This window comes from Giraffa tippelskirchi, chromosome 4 (genome assembly GCF_054371585.1).
Source record: "Giraffa tippelskirchi isolate mGirTip1 chromosome 4, T2T-mGirTip1v1.2.pri, whole genome shotgun sequence".
In the NCBI taxonomy this organism is placed as follows: Eukaryota; Metazoa; Chordata; class Mammalia; order Artiodactyla; family Giraffidae; genus Giraffa; species Giraffa tippelskirchi.
The window spans coordinates 2,737,219-2,751,662 of NC_137278.1; the positions used below are offsets into that span (position 1 = coordinate 2,737,219).

Genomic DNA, 14,444 nt, shown 5'->3' on the forward strand with positions numbered 1-14,444 from the left:
GGGGTCCCGGCGGGCAGAGCCGGGCTCCAGGGCCGGGATGGTGAAGGCGAGCGGGCCGGCCGACGGGCGCGCCCCGCGTGGCCCCGCGCCTGCGGCCGGGCCCGTCAGGAAGCCGAGGCGGAAGAAAGGAGTCTGGAGGAGCAAAGCGCGAGAAGCCGGCGGGGCGCCGGGGGACGACCCCGGAGTGGTCGCGGTGCGGCCCCCAAAGGCCCCGGAGGACTTTTCCGCGAACTGGAAGGCGCTGCAGGAGGCAAGGCCGCGGGGGCCTTGCGGGCGGAGAGGGGGACGGTGTGTGGGTCGCGGGGGGCGCGGGCTGGAGTGGACGCGGGAAGCAGAGCCGATCGCAGGGGCCGGAGCGCGTGGGCTGCTGAACAGAGAGGCTCGATGCAGAGGGTCCTGCTAACGGTTCAGTTCAGTTCAGTAGTCGTTTCCAACTCTTGGCTACCCCATGGACTGCAGCACGCCAGGCCTCCCTGTCCATCACCAACTACCGGGGCTTACTCAAACTCATGTCCATCGAGTTGGTGATGCCATCCAACCATCTCATCCTTTGTCGTCCCCTTCCCCTCCTGCCTTCAATCTTTCCCAGCATCAGAGTCTTTTCCAGTGAGTCAGTTCTTCCCATCAGGAGGCCAAAGTATTGGAGTTTCAGCTTCAGCATCAGTCCTTCCAATGAATATTCAGGACTGATTTCCTTTAGGATGGCCTGGTTGGATCTCCTTGCAGTCCAAGGGACTCTCAAGGGTCTTCTCCAACACCACAGTTCAAAAGCATCAATTCTTTGGTGCTTAGCTTTCTTTATGGTCCAACTCTCATATCCATTCATGACTACTGGAAAAACCATAGCTTTGACCATATGGATGTTTGTCAGCAAAGTAACATCTCTGTTCTTTAATATGCTATCTAGGTTTGTCATAGCTTTCCTTCCAAGGAGCAAGCGTCTTAATTTCGTGGCTGCAGTCACCATCTGCAGTGATTTTGGAGCTCCAAAAAATAAAGTCTGTTACTGTTTCCACTGTTTCCCCATCTGTTTGCCATGAAATTCTGGTAACACTGGGCGTTGAATCGGTGACTGGTGCCTCTGATCACTGAGCGCTTCAAATGTGCTTCAGACACGGGTGGGTGAGCTGAGCTGTAGGTGTTCATATTTAACCTGACACCGGCCCTGAGGTCCTTGCTGCTGCGTCGCTTCAGTCGTGTCCGACCCTGTGCGACCCCATAGATGGCAGCCCACCAGGCTCCACTGTCCCTGGGATTCTCCAGGCAACAACACTGGAGTGGGTTGCCATTTCCTTCTCCAGTGCATGAAAGTGAAAAGTGAAAGTGAAGTCGCTCAGTCGTGTCTGACTCTTCGCGACCCCATGGACTGCAGCCTACCAGGCTCTTCTGTCCATGGGATTTTCCAGGCAGGAGTACTGGAGTGGGGTGCCATTGCCTTCTCCCTATCACATGAGAAATGGGTAAATAAAATGTGGTAGAGTCACATAATGGCAATCTACCTAACAATTACAAAGGTCCTTAGTCATCTGCATTTTACAGATGAGGAAATGGGTCTGGAAGGTTAAGTAAATTGTCCAGGGTTGCTGCTGGGCCAGCAGAACCAGGAGTCAGACACCCCCCTGCCCCACCTCCCTGCTCTTAATGTCACTTTACGCCTCCTCACCTTTCTGGGCCATCAGTGGGCCGAGACTCACTTGCAGATTACTTACCAGTCACTGTCTCTGAGTGCTGTGTGTTGGCTGTGCTTCACTCGTAAATTGTCTCCACCTCCACCAGAGTTGGCTGCTGGTGTTACCGCTATTTTCTGGATGAGGAGAGTGGGAGGGGTTAAGGGACGTGGCCCAGGGTCACACAGCTAGCACCTGGGGCGCAGGTGCACAGGGCTGGGTGGGAGTTTGCGCTCTTTGCTGCTGCTGACCCTCACGGTGTCTCTGCAGCCTCTTCTGAGCTCCTGAGATCTCTCCTGGAGCCTCAGAGTGGGTGAGGGGGAGAGCAGAGAAGGGCTTCTGAGACTTCACCTGTGCTTTAAGGGAGGAGTCCAGATCATTCTCCTCTCCTGACACACAGACCATGAAATTCCTTTGGGCAACCCCAGGGATCTCGGACTTCCTGAGCTGTAACTCCACCTCTCTCGCAAGAAAGTAAAGCAAAAAGGAGCGAGTAGAGAGATGGATGTTTATTGTGGGAAGAAACCTCACATTTTCTCTCATTCATACAAGAAAGGCAGTTCTCCTGTTCTTTAAACATCACGGGAACAGGCAGGTAGGAACCTGCCTCCTCACTCAGCTGGTTGCCGGATAGCAGGGTCTTGACTGAGGGCGCTGGGCGGGGAGCCCTCAGCCCTCCCTGCAGGGGAGCAGTGGTGTGGCTGTCCACCCTGTGTCACTGGACATGACCATCTCTTCCTAAGACCCTCATAGCAGGAGCAAACCGAGAAATCTGACTGGGGAAGTGGCCACCGTGCAGCAGCCGTGAAGGCGTTAACTCTAAAATAGCTGAACGTGGGAACAGGTTGCTTTTAGACACATACACGCTTTTGTTGCAGTCTCTAGTGTGTGATTTCCAAATTACAGTGTGTTATGTGTTTTGTTTTGGGTTCTATTAGCTGCTGAAACAACGATCACAGACCCCACAAGAGCCTCGACTTCTCTCTCAAATGGATTCCAAAAAGCAGCCCCAGCGTGTCCAACAAAGTAGAAACTCGGTCTCAGATAAAGCAAAGAGAGATGAGGTGGGGACGGAAAACACAGACGCTGAGGCCGCAGGGGCCTCCGGGCCCTCGAGATCGCTGATGAGCAGGAAGCTACAGGCGCAGCCCAAGGAGAAAGGGGCCAAGAAAAGGACCAATGGTGACATTTCTCCGCAACAAGGCAACATCAAACATAAGAAGCGGAAAGCGAAGGAGCCGACTGCCCCCTTGCCTCCAGCCCCGCCCACCGAGTAAGTCCGGCGGGACGTGGTGACGGACACGGCCTCCCCAGCCATCCTGTGCCTCAGCCTCCTCCCTGGTCACGGCGACTGAGGCGTCTCTCCCTGAGGAGGCCGAGGCTGGTGGCCCCTCTGTCACCTTCCCCCGGGGCTGTGGGGTTCTTCGTTGGTGATTCAGAATTAACCCAGGGTGAGTGTTCCCCTGGAACGTAGGCATAGAGGAGGCTGACCCTGGCCCACAGCTGCTGTATCTCCAGGGCCCAGAACAGGGCTCGGCACCTCGTGGGCCCCCAGGAAAGACATGTGGGATGAAGGAGCAGCAGAGCCAGGAAGACCTGAGTCCAAACCAGTCCCCGTGTCCTGCCAGTCGGGTGGTTTGGGCAAGTTCCTGGGGCGCCCTGAGCCGCAGCCTGGTCACCTGTGCTGGGTCTGTGGATGCACGTGCCGCCCCAGAGCCTGGTGCTGCCTCAGCAAAGCCCGGGTGTCGCCCACACGGAGGACCGGGCAGCAGCTGCCTCTCGGTGGCTCGGCGCGGGTGGCGTGTGCGTGATCCGCCTGGGGACACGGTGGCTGAAGGTTTCAGGAAGCACCGTCTGAGCGCCGGCCGTGTGTCCCTGTGCCAGGCGCCTCTTAGGAGAGAGCAGTCCCAGCGGGTCCCTCCCTCGTGGAGGGGCAGCTGCGGGGAGGCGACGGACAACGTGCTGAAGTTGCTTCAGTGGCTCCCGCGGTGTGATCGGGAGCAGTCCAGCGAGGAGGAGCCTGTGGGGGCAGAGGGCAGAGGGCATGTCCAGTCAGCCAGTGCGTCTCTGAGGAGAGGACCCGGCGGCTGAGCCTGAAAGACCCGTTCACCAGGCAGAGCTGTGCGTCCCAGCCTGGGCGTCCCTGTCTGCTGGGCTCGGCACGGGGACGCTGCGAGCACCAAGGGCTGGCTGAGTCTCCCTTCCACTGGCAGCGTGTTCCTACGTGTGTGGTAGCTGTTTGTTCCGTCACCGAGAAGAAAGTGTTAGCAGCCGTTACACCTGAGTGGGGTGGAGGTGTATTTCTGTTTTGTAGTCTTTGTGTTGCTCTGTGGCTCCTAAATTTTAGCTAAAGAGTGTATTTTTTAATTAAACGGGAAAGTGCCAAGGTGATCACAGTGGCCGGCGGCCGGGCACACGGGCCTGAGTGCCCTAAGAGCAGGCTGTGCTCCCCCCTGTCTTTTAGAGACGACATCTGGTTTGACGATGTTGACCCAGCGGACATTGAAGCAGCCATCGGCCCGGAGGCAGCCAGCATAGCGAGGAAGCAGCTGGGTCAGAGCGACAGCAGCGTCAGGCTGGTGAAGAAGCAGGCCTTTGGCGGGTACGCGGGCCCCGCGGGGCACTTTTCAGCCTTGGGGGACTGGGGTGGGGTCTCTAGGAAGGGGCTGCTTCCCTCCCTTTCCATTGTACCGGGCAGGCGCCTCGGCGTCTGGCTGAGCCCCGTCCTCAGCACGTTCCTGAGTGGTGGTGCCGGTCCCCGGGTCCCGCACTCAGGTTAACCTGGAGCCTTCGTTCCCCCCCAGGCTGACTAAAGCCTTAGCCATGGACTGCGAGATGGTGGGCGTCGGCCCCAAGGGAGAGGAGAGCATCGTGGCCCGCGTGTCCCTGGTGAACCAGCACGGGAAGTGTGTGTACGACAAGCACGTGAAGCCAACCCAGCCGGTGACCGACTACAGGACCGCGGTCAGCGGGATCCGGCCCACAGACCTGGCGCAGGGTGGGTGGCTCAGCGCGGGCATGTCCTCCGCGAGAGCACAGCAGTCTCTCCTCCCTCCCGGGTGGGTGGGCTTTGTGTCGGCTTCACTGCCTCTCGGCCACCTAACCTTCAACCGGGCCAGTGTTCCTGAACCACGGTGTCTCTGGGCAGCGGGGATGGAGGAGGGTGTCGGAGGCGGCTGCTGGGAGGTGAAGAGGGGGCCGGGGAGGCAGGGCAGGCAGCAGGGTCTCTGGCTGAGAGGAAGCCGGGGGGGGGGGGGGTGAGCAGCGGGAGGCCTGGCCTGGGCAGGTTCTCGAAGGTTCCTTCGCTGTGGCGTTGGGAATGAGGTCGGGGAGGCAGGCGGTGGTGAGCTGGAGGTGACCTCCGTCAGGGCGGCGGTAGGAGCCCAGTCGTGTTCCCCCTTGGGACACACCCAGGAGGCTGAGTCTGGAGAGTTTGCCCTTGGACGAGCTGTTCTCGGGGCCCTGAGGTCTGGGGCCTGGAGAGACCCTGAGGGTGGGGGCTCGAGGCGGCTGCCCCTCCTCTGATCGCGTGGTCTTTGCCAGTCCTGCCTGGGCTGGGCGGGCAGCACCCCCTGGGCGCGAGGGGAGGGCTGGCCCTGGTCTCTCGGGACTCAGCCGTCAGTTGCCCTGGTGGGCGGCAGTGAGTGCAACCCCCGCTTCTCTGGGCGGCGGGGTAGGGATGGCCCCGGGGTCCCCGGGTCTGATGGGGCAGGAGCGCTCCCTCTCAGCAGGGCGCTGAAACCCCTGCTGTGTGTGGCTTCCAGGAGAAGCATTTGAAGTTGTCCAGAGGGAGGTGGCGGACCTGCTCAAGGGCCGGATTCTGGTTGGACACGCACTGCACAACGACCTCAAGGTGCCGGCCCCGCGCCGCTGCGCCCCACGCCTCTGTGTTCTGCGCGCGCCTCCTGACGTGGTGACGCGCCTGCAGTGAGAGCCGGGCCGTGGGGGCAGGGCCTCACACCCGTGTGGACGGAGCCGCTGCCGCTGCCGCCCCGCCCGCCAACGGCCCCGCTCCTCAGGGCAGAGCCCCTCCCTGGTGCCCGTTCCCCCGAAACCCTGGGCAGCCCCCGTCTCACAGGCCGGCCCCTGAAGGCCAGCACGGCGGGCGGCGGGCCAGCTCCGAAGGCCCCTTCCTGTGCCCGTCAGGGTCTCTGCCACGGGCGGCACTGACCCAGCGGTTGGGATAAGAAGCTTGGGGCAGCACGTGCTCTCAGCTCGGAGGCCCCAGGGCTCACGCTCCCTCCCCGCCCTGGCCACCTGGGCAGACTTGGCTTCCACCTCTCCTGGGCCTGTCTCAAGGTCGTGGGGGGCCCGTTTCATCCCTGACATCCTGTGTGTGTGTGACATGAACTCAAATACGGGACAGACGGTTGCTGGTTCCTTGATGACTGGGTCTCCGCCTTCCCTGCTTTCAAGGCTGTGTTTTCATCCACGCGGTCCTTCCTGCTGAGCATCACCTGTCCTGCGATAATTGCCCCCAGGAGTTCAGGCTGGCATCAGTGCCTTGTACTGTGTGTGTGTGTTAGGTGTGGGATTCTGAGAAAGGGGTGCACCTTTCTGCAGACAAACAGCAAAATGCCTGTCGTGCCTTCCTCCTCCAGGCGCTGTTTCTGGGCCACCCGAAGAGGAAGATCCGGGACACTCAGAAGTACAAACCTTTCAGGACCCAAGTGAAGGTATTTGAAACCATGCGGCTCTATAAGGCATGGTTCACGTGATTATCGGTTCTGATCCCTGAAGGCTGGCATCCTGGTTAGAGGTGTTTGGGTTTGGTTTGGTTTTCCCTTTTAACCTTTAAAACTAAAAGGAGGGACTTCCCTACTTGTCCAGGGGCTAGGACTTGGTACTTCCATTGCTGGGGGCCCAGGGTCAGTCCCTGGTCAGGAAACTAAGATCCTGTATGCTGCATGGCTCAGCAAAAAAAACCCCCAAAAAACCAGTGATTAAATAAACAAGAATCACAAGGAGAATTAGATGTTTAAAAAAAAAGGAATCTTAGAGAAAAAAGACGTGGCCAACCCAAAGTTAGTGCCGCTGAGGGCAGTGAGTCCGCTCTTGTCTGATCACACCCCCAGCCGTGGGTCAGAAGGCGCGTCCCTTGTGCTCCAGAGGCAGAGCCGCCCCTGACGAGCAGGGCAGCCCGAGGCCAAAGCTGCGCAGTCCCTCCCTGGCCCTCCGTGGGCCGACCGGGGAGTCACCAGCCCACGGGGCCGCAGACACTTGGCGTGGGAGGGACACTCACGGTCACCTGGGTCGGTGCTCAGCAGGCCACCCTGCCCAGGCCCACCCTAACGTGGCAGCGTGTGCCCCTCTCCCCGGCAGAGTGGACGGCCGTCACTGAAGCTCCTTGCAGAGAGAATCCTGGGGATCCAGGTGCAGCAGGCAGAGCACTGTTCAGTAAGTGCATCCCGGGTGACGGGCCTCCGGGTCCCGGGTGGGTGATGGGCCGACGGGCCTCCGGGTCCCGGGTGGGTGACGGGCTGACGGGCCTCTGGGTCCCGGGTGATGGGCCTCCGGGTCCCCGGTGACGGGTGACGGGGCTCCGGGTCCTGGGTGACGGGCCTCTGGATCGGGGGCCGTGCTGAGCTCGTGGGCGAGGTGCAGCATCACCCGAAGGTGGCACAAGCACTTCACGGCGGGCGCTCCTGGCGCACTGTAGTTGGAGAGAAAGGCCCCGTCTAGATGGCAGGGCCCCAAGGACTGAGGGTGAGGCGCCGTCTGGGCATCAGCCTGGGGCCCGCCGGCCATCCCGTCTGCCTTCCGAGTCGTGCGGTGTCCGGGGCACCTCGTGAGCCGGCACGCCCGTCCCTCCCCACCTGCGGGGCCGCGTCCCTGGACCCCTGCTCCTGTTGGTGGTCTTCATCGCCCCACGTCTGGCGGCAGGACTCAGGAACTGTGGGATGGACGGGGGTTGTGGCTGCACCGGTCACCCGGCAGGATGGCCATGATGACGCCCCGTGTACCCCAGGTCCAGGACGCGCAGGTGGCGATGAGGCTGTATGTCCTGGTGAAGAGGGACTGGGAGAGCCTCGCTGGGGACAGGCGGCCCCCCGCCCCCGAGGCCCGCAGCCAGGACACCTAGCAGGGCCCTGCCCCGAGCCACCCTCGCGCCCACGGGACCTGCGACCGAGTCAGAGGACGGACGGAGCCCCCGGCGCAGCGACCCCGCGTGCGGGTTTCACAGTCACAGCGGCAGAGGCACGAGGCACACGTGCTGCTGAGCTGAGCATCTCCGTCTGGGGGTGGCGTCCAAGCCTCTCCCGCACGGGAGGGCCGGGGGCTGGCCCTGAGGCTACCCGGGGCCAGGGCGGGAAGTGCCCGGTTGTCTGCCAGGTCTTCATCCCCTTCCTCTGAGGGGGGCCCTTTCCCTCACTGCCGTGGGCAACGGGAAGAAAGGAACTCCATGGACTCGGGTGTGGACCACGCCGCTGCCCAGTCGCAGCCTTGTTGAGGGCTTCTCTGTGCCACTCGGAGGCTTGGGGGGACCTCCTGAGGGTGGGGTCCGCTCACCCGACCCGTGCACACCGCTGTATTTAAATTCCAGGTTAGAGCCCGCAGCAGGCAGGGGGGCTCGGGCTGCCCAGTGCAGCTGTCCTGAAGGTGGGCACCCCCCGACCTGTACGGACGTGTGAGTGCGGGTGCCTGCAGCGCTCCGCCCGGCCTTGCGTGCGGGCTCTCTGAGGGCAGGAACAGCCTTCTGCACTGAGGGGAACGTGTGGCGCCCCAGGCTGTGCTGAGCCCCGACGGCCACGTGAAGAGTCTGAAGCCACCAAGAAGGTCATGTGACATAAACGCATGTTTTTACTTGAGCTGCTCCTTGTGGAGGCCCTGTGTCTGAGGACGGCTGGGTCCCACCTCTTCTGACCCACGCCCCCCCCCCCCCGGAGACTCCTGTGGCACTGGGCACCCCGTCGGGTACAGGCCGAGGAGGAGAGGAGGGCTGCGCGGCCCCCAGGGTGGCGCCTACCGGCCGCCCTCGGAGCTGTGCTGGGCGACCGCCTCCAGTCCGCGGAGCACGCTGGCTGCGTAAGAAACGAGCTCCTGCAAGGAGAAGGCAGCGGCAGCTGTCCTGGCCGGTCTCTGGGTGCACGCACTGAGGGCACCGCCCTTGCCCGGCGGGGGGTCCTGCAGCTGCTGTGGGGCAGGGAGGGCCCGCCCGCGCTCACCAGGCTGGAGGTGAAGCGACCATGGATCTCTGCAACCAGGGGCTCGATGCCGCTGGACGCCAGCTCAGACAGGATCTCCTCTGCGGGCAGGAGGGGTCCTGAGGCCGGCGCGACAGGGCCGGGCCCCCACCCTTCGGGGCTTAGTGTGAACCCCTGGGACTCAGCAGCACGGTGCCTGGCACAGTGTGTCCCTGCCCTCCCCCCATCGGCGACGGCCACGAGCCGGGGTCCTCACTGTAAGCAGCCAGGTGAGCCAGCAGCATGCACACGCTCTCCACCACCTCTGGGTCGTCGCGGTGGAGCTGGTACGTCTCCTGGATGAGGTCCAGGCCGCTGCCGGTCTCCCTGGGCATCGCCACCTGCAGGGCCGCCAGCTCTGGGGGGGGGGGAGGGACTCGTTCCCTGGTAGGTGGGCCTCAGGGTCCTCCAGGAGATGGGGGACAGCTATCCTGAGTTTGTGGGGTTGTCGAGAGCCCAGAGCGCTGTGGGCAGCAAGCCTCAGCTGGCTGAGGACACCACAGTGGCCTCGGGGACCGCTGCAGTCAGGCCTTGACCACTCCTCATCTGGGGGTGTTCTCTGGCAGAGGTGCACCCATCTCTCCATCCCAGCTGTCTCCCAGGCCAAGGAGGGAGGGTGCCCCCACGTGAGGAGGCCCGTTGGGGCAGGGTTAGACCCGGCTCCAGATGCCATGTGGTCATCAGGTCCCCTGGAGTCCCGGGGGAGGCAGACACCCCAAGGCATCGATAGATCCTCAAAGGTGGCGAAGCCAAGGCTCTCAGCCAAACTCTGACTCGGGTCTGGCTCACGGGGTTCTGACGACCCAGCTCCTGTGTGCTGAGCCACGATCCTTTTGCTCTCAAGGCTCCAGGCCCCGTCCCTGCCCGGTTTGATGGGATCCCAGAGGGAGTCGGGGCAGATCTGCAGCCTAGGTTGTCTCCTTCAGAAAGGGGAGACCCTGTCCCCCTCCAGAGCTGCTCCAGGAGCAAGGGTCACCCCGTCCAGCCTGCGCCCCCGAGGGGACCGAAGGGCCTCACAGGCTGAACCTCCATGACGCAGCAGGCAGCCTGGGCTGGACTCCAGGCCCCGAGCGTCTCTAAAGGGCTGAGGTCCTGAGTCAGGCGCAGAGCCTGGCTGGGGGGCTGAGTGACGGCCGGGGTCCCTGTGGCAGTGGGGCTCAGGCCCTGTCCCCTGTGCTGACTTCAGAGCCACACCTGAAGAAGCACCTCTGCTCACACCAAGGGTGCTTGGGCGGGGGGGTGGTCACGGTACAGGGTCACAGCGAGTGAGACGTGGGTGCAGAGGACGCCCACGTGCTGGGACTATGGGTGTTCCTTTCCCTGCTGAGTGCGTGCATGGTTTTGGTCTGTGGGCCACCAGCAGGCTTCACTGGGAAGCCCACCCCCGCCTCCGAGCGGCAGCCCCATCGGGCCCGGGCTCACCGGACACCTTGGCGAGGCTGGCCAGCCCGCGGTAGGCGTTATTCACCAGCAGCGCTCGGTCCTGGCACAGCTGTATGCTCTGCAGGAGCAGGGCCGCCACCTCCTCACACTCCTGCTCCTGAATGCAACCTGCAGAGGGGCCAGCACACCTGTGTCCAGGGGCCCGGCCAGCCCTCCGGCCCTGGGCCCCCAGCTGCTCACCCAGCAAGGACAGCAGCCACAGAACTGCACAGCCGGCTTCGGCCATCTCTGCGTCCTTGGGAAAGGTGGCCAGGACCTCGGCGACGAGAGCCGGGACTCTCTCCAAGGGGGCCTTGTTCACAATGATAGCTGCAACAGGATGGGGTGAGGAGGGGTTGCCTGCTTCCTGGCTCGGGGAGCAGTGCCTGCTGTGTGTGTGGCCCCCGCCCCCGCCTGCCACTGGGACAGCAGGAGCTGTGGGTTCAAGGTCCTCTGTCCTCCAAACGGGGGAAATGGGAAGGCCGACTCCAGCCTGCTAGCAAGTCTGGGCAGGCATCGGACCCCAAGGGGAGGCTTGGGGCATCTTGCACCCAGCTGTGCTCAGGGCCCTCCAAGGCTGGGAGACCTCTTCTTGGGAAAAGGACCGTCCAGGTGCTGGAGGGCCAAGTGGGACCTGGAGAGGGAGCCATTTGGCCTGCGGGGCTCCCCCTTTCAGAATCAAAAGTTGAGAAGTCGCCCAGTGCTAGAGCCAACTTGTGAGGCCAGGAAAGCCCTGATGTGTGTGAGCAGAGGGCCTCCCGGGTGGGCGGGTGGGGGGCCTGGGGTCAGAATCTGCCTCTTCCCTTCCCTTTTCCCAGCTCTCGGGTGCTCAGGGAGCAGCGGGAAGGGGTGCCAGCCCTGGGCCCACTCACCGTCCACCAGCAGGGCCCAGAGCAGTCTCAGGCCGTGGATACAGATGTTCCTGTCCCTGGGGATGCTGTCCAGGCGCTCCAGGATGTCCTCAAACAGCCCGGCCCTCGGCAGCTCGTCTGTGACCAGTCCTGTGGGTGGGCCCTGGAGTGAGGCCATGGAGAGCCCCTCCTCAGGAGGCCTTCCCGGGGCCCCCTCTCTCCTGGCCTCGGGCACTGCAAGCTCCACGCACGCTTAGTCACTAGCGCCTGCTCTGGGCCAGCCGCGTGCCCAGCGTGGGACTCGGAAACGAAAGGGTACTATCGGTCCATCCCCTGGGCCACCGTTCCGGCACCTCGCATCCCATCACTGGGCTGGGACGGCCTCCAGAGCCGCTCTTCAAGGCGCTTTCCCTTGGGTGGTGACTGGACATGGCCAAGTGGCCCTGACTTAACACCTGTCGTCCTAGCATGATGGCATATGGCAGCCCTTTTCACTCCCCACCGTGGGGTCAGTGGACTGTGGTGGGCTAGTTAGTGCGGGCGGGCTCCAGGGGAGGGTCCTGGGCTCTCTGGGGCCCCAGCTTCCCTTTGCAGAGGTGAGTGTTTGGAGGAGAGTCAACTTGGGTAAGGCCCTGGGGGGTGATCCTCTCCCCCATGCTGTCCCTCGGCCAGGATTCGCCAGTGGCCATTAGGTGGGGTGGAGGGGCACCAAGGGCAGGAGCCTGAAGCCCACGGCGGTGCCGGGGCCTGGCAGGGCCCGTGCCCACACGCAGAGGGACGCGCGTGGGCACAGGGCGGCCCGGGTGGCACCCACCTTGACTGGCCACGATGGTGAGCAGGCTGTAGACCATGACCAGGAGCTGCCGCTCCGCGGGGTGGCTCCGCAGGACGCTCAGCAGCACAGGGGTGATGGCACTTGCATTCGGCACCGTGGCCGCTGGGTCCTGGGCCAGCGCTGTGCGGGCCCCAGGAAAGCAGGGTTTGACCCGGGCTGGGCTGGGCTGGGGAGACAGCCAGGGGGGCCTCCGTGGTTGCGGGGAGGACACTGAGGTTGGGGCGCAGAGCGGGTCCCCACAAGTGCCGAGTCAAGGACCAAGGGGCTGGGGGCACATGCCAGGGCAGACATTTATCACAGAGTGGATACATAAAACGTTGTGGAAATTCAACATAAATAGTAAAGTTCAGAAAAGTAGTGAAATACTTCCAGTTTAAAAACCAGGTATTTAAAGCTTTCTTTAAAGACTCCGGGAGGAGCCCAGACCGCAGCCTCTCTCGCTGCCCCCTCAGTGACTCCCCTGGAAGCCCACGCCTAGGCCCCCGCCCAGCCTGCCTGGGGGTGGGTGGTCACACTGCAGAACCCCCCTGTCCAGTTCCTCCTTTCGTGCCTGGAGATGAGCCAGAGCAGGGAGGAGCCGGCCCAGGGCCCCGGGGCAGGTCACAGTGTGGTGCCCCAGTCTCCTGGCCACGCCTGTCGTCATCCTGGGGTGAGGGGGCGGGGGGGGGGGGGGGAGCCCAGCTGGGCCCAGGGAGGGTGTGGAGGGGGCGGGGGAGTCCACCTCGGCCCAGAGTGCGCAGCAGCAGGGTGCAGGCGTACAGCTGTATGTCCAGGACCCTCTTGTGCCGCTTCATGATGGCGAGCAACACCTCCACCAGCTCCGCCGGCCACGGCAGACCTGGGGAGCACAGGAGCAGGTGGGGGGAGGGGCGGGGAGCAGACCAGGGACCAGCCCCGCTGGGAGCTGGGGGCATCGCGCGTGGGCCCTGGGTGACCGGACACCATCCGTCAGCTGCGCGGGGTGCCTGCCACAGGTCTGCCGTAGCCGTCGTCCTGTCTCAGCAGCTCTGCAAGGTCAGCCCTCCGCTGACAGATGAGAACCCAGCTGGTGTGACCACATCGCCGGCGCTCCCGGCCGTGGCTGCCCTCAGAGGGGACGTCTGCGGGCCCCTTGGACTGGCCATGGCAGCAGGGTCCAGGCCCAGCTATGCCCCTTCCCACTGCCCTGCCCTCTCCCAGCCTGTGTCCTCGCGAGAAGGACAAGGTCAGAGGCGCTGGCGCCAGGGAAGCCAAGTCGTGGCCGGCCATCTCCAGACAAGGTGCCTGAGGGCGGGGTGGCCAATGAGGCCCCCTTCAGAAGGGACCCAGCACCGCCCTCACCTTCCCCGGGAGCAGACTCTCCCTTCCCATCAACTCTGTCCTGGGGCTCTAGCCAGCTGGTCTTCAGGACAGCCCAGCTGGGAGGGAGGAGGGAAGAGAAATGGCTGAGGGGAGGTCTCCGCGGCCCCATGACGGGGCTGGGGCTCGGCCTCCGTGATCTCTGCAGCCCAGCCACTGGGACGGCCTGCTATGGAAGGATGGATGATGGACAAGTGGACGGTGGGTGGAAGGGATGGATGGTGGGTGGATGGGTGTGTGAATGTAATATTCAGGCTGGTGAGACAGGCTGAGTGCAGAGATCTTCCAAAACCATCTTTTGGCAGAATTAACAGTATTATTAGTATTAATACTCGATGGAGATGCACTCTTGAGAGGTAAGTTGGTGCGTCTGTGCAGGCAGTGAGCAGTGTCTGTGAAAATGTGAAGTACCCAGGCCTGCACATCTGGGGTCTTACTGTGCAGAAACCGACTGAGCGCGCAAATGCCCCAAGGTGGCCTGTGTGACAGCGGTTATGATCCTGGGAAATCAGCAGCCACTCAAACGCCTGGCCAGAGGGACGGTGGAGAGGTGGGGTGTCTATGTAGCGTCTATGAAAAGCAGGTGGAACGAGGCCACAGGAGGTGGTTCTGACCCCAAGCCACCCACCACCCTCTCTGCTCAGCAAGAGAAGCCCAGGCTCCTGCTCCCAGCAGGTGGTGACGCCGCGGATACTGAACAACAGGCCTCGGAGTCCAGTGAGGAGCGCTGGAGGGGGCAGGGCTCCCCAGGAAGCGAGCGCAGGGGCGGGGTGGGGCTGGGATGGGGGGGCTCTACCCAGCTGGTCTTCGGTCATCCTCAGGAGCCTCTTCAGGGCCCTGTATTGGACTTCGGGGCGGCTGGAGAAGTTCTGCATGACCTCTGCAGGGGACAGGGCAGCGCGGGGAGGCCTCGGCTCAGGGCCCGTCTGTGAGCCCCCACCACACAGACACGTGACCAGGCATGAGGCCACTCCCTTATCATCCCCACCTCCTGGGCGGAGCCACTGGGCCTAGGTCCAGGGTCAGCCTCAGTGCCCACCCAGGGGGTTCAACTTGGGCGACTCCCTGCAGGCCACTCAGTTAGCGGGTGATGGGCTTCAACTGGACCCAGCTGTCCGCCTCCAAAGCCCATGACCACGAGACAGGG

At 63.2% G+C, this 14,444-nt stretch overlaps 2 protein-coding genes across 6 annotated transcripts in view; one reads left to right on the top strand and one right to left on the bottom strand.

Moving 5' to 3' along the window:
• REXO4 (RNA exonuclease 4) lies at window positions 1–8,476 on the top strand. Of its 5 annotated transcripts, XM_081590556.1 has the most exons (9): window positions 1–250; window positions 1,279–1,281; window positions 2,606–2,940; window positions 4,132–4,269; window positions 4,472–4,665; window positions 5,432–5,520; window positions 6,269–6,343; window positions 6,990–7,064; window positions 7,636–8,476. In XM_081590556.1, exons 1-9 carry the CDS (start codon window positions 38–40, stop codon window positions 7,747–7,749), a joined length of 1,236 nt encoding a protein of 411 aa, XP_081446682.1. In that variant the 5' UTR covers window positions 1–37; the 3' UTR covers window positions 7,750–8,476. The 5 variants fall into 5 exon arrangements, with proteins under 5 accessions (XP_081446682.1, XP_081446681.1, XP_081446683.1 ...); XM_081590555.1 differs by lacking the exon at window positions 1,279–1,281; XM_081590557.1 differs by lacking the exon at window positions 1,279–1,281 and having other exon boundaries at window positions 8,212–8,476.
• Window positions 8,446–14,444, bottom strand: part of STKLD1 (serine/threonine kinase like domain containing 1) — a 21,788-nt gene continuing 15,789 nt past the window's right edge. The window contains exons 12-20 of the mRNA XM_081588261.1: window positions 14,094–14,177; window positions 12,681–12,797; window positions 11,939–12,079; window positions 11,146–11,274; window positions 10,475–10,603; window positions 10,274–10,402; window positions 9,069–9,209; window positions 8,834–8,913; window positions 8,446–8,708 (exon numbers count right to left, since the gene is read on the bottom strand). Of these exons, the coding sequence (XP_081444387.1) occupies window positions 8,631–8,708; window positions 8,834–8,913; window positions 9,069–9,209; window positions 10,274–10,402; window positions 10,475–10,603; window positions 11,146–11,274; window positions 11,939–12,079; window positions 12,681–12,797; window positions 14,094–14,177 (1,028 nt within the window). The 3' untranslated portion in view covers window positions 8,446–8,630. The remainder of the gene's footprint in view (window positions 8,709–8,833; window positions 8,914–9,068; window positions 9,210–10,273; window positions 10,403–10,474; window positions 10,604–11,145; window positions 11,275–11,938; window positions 12,080–12,680; window positions 12,798–14,093; window positions 14,178–14,444) is intronic.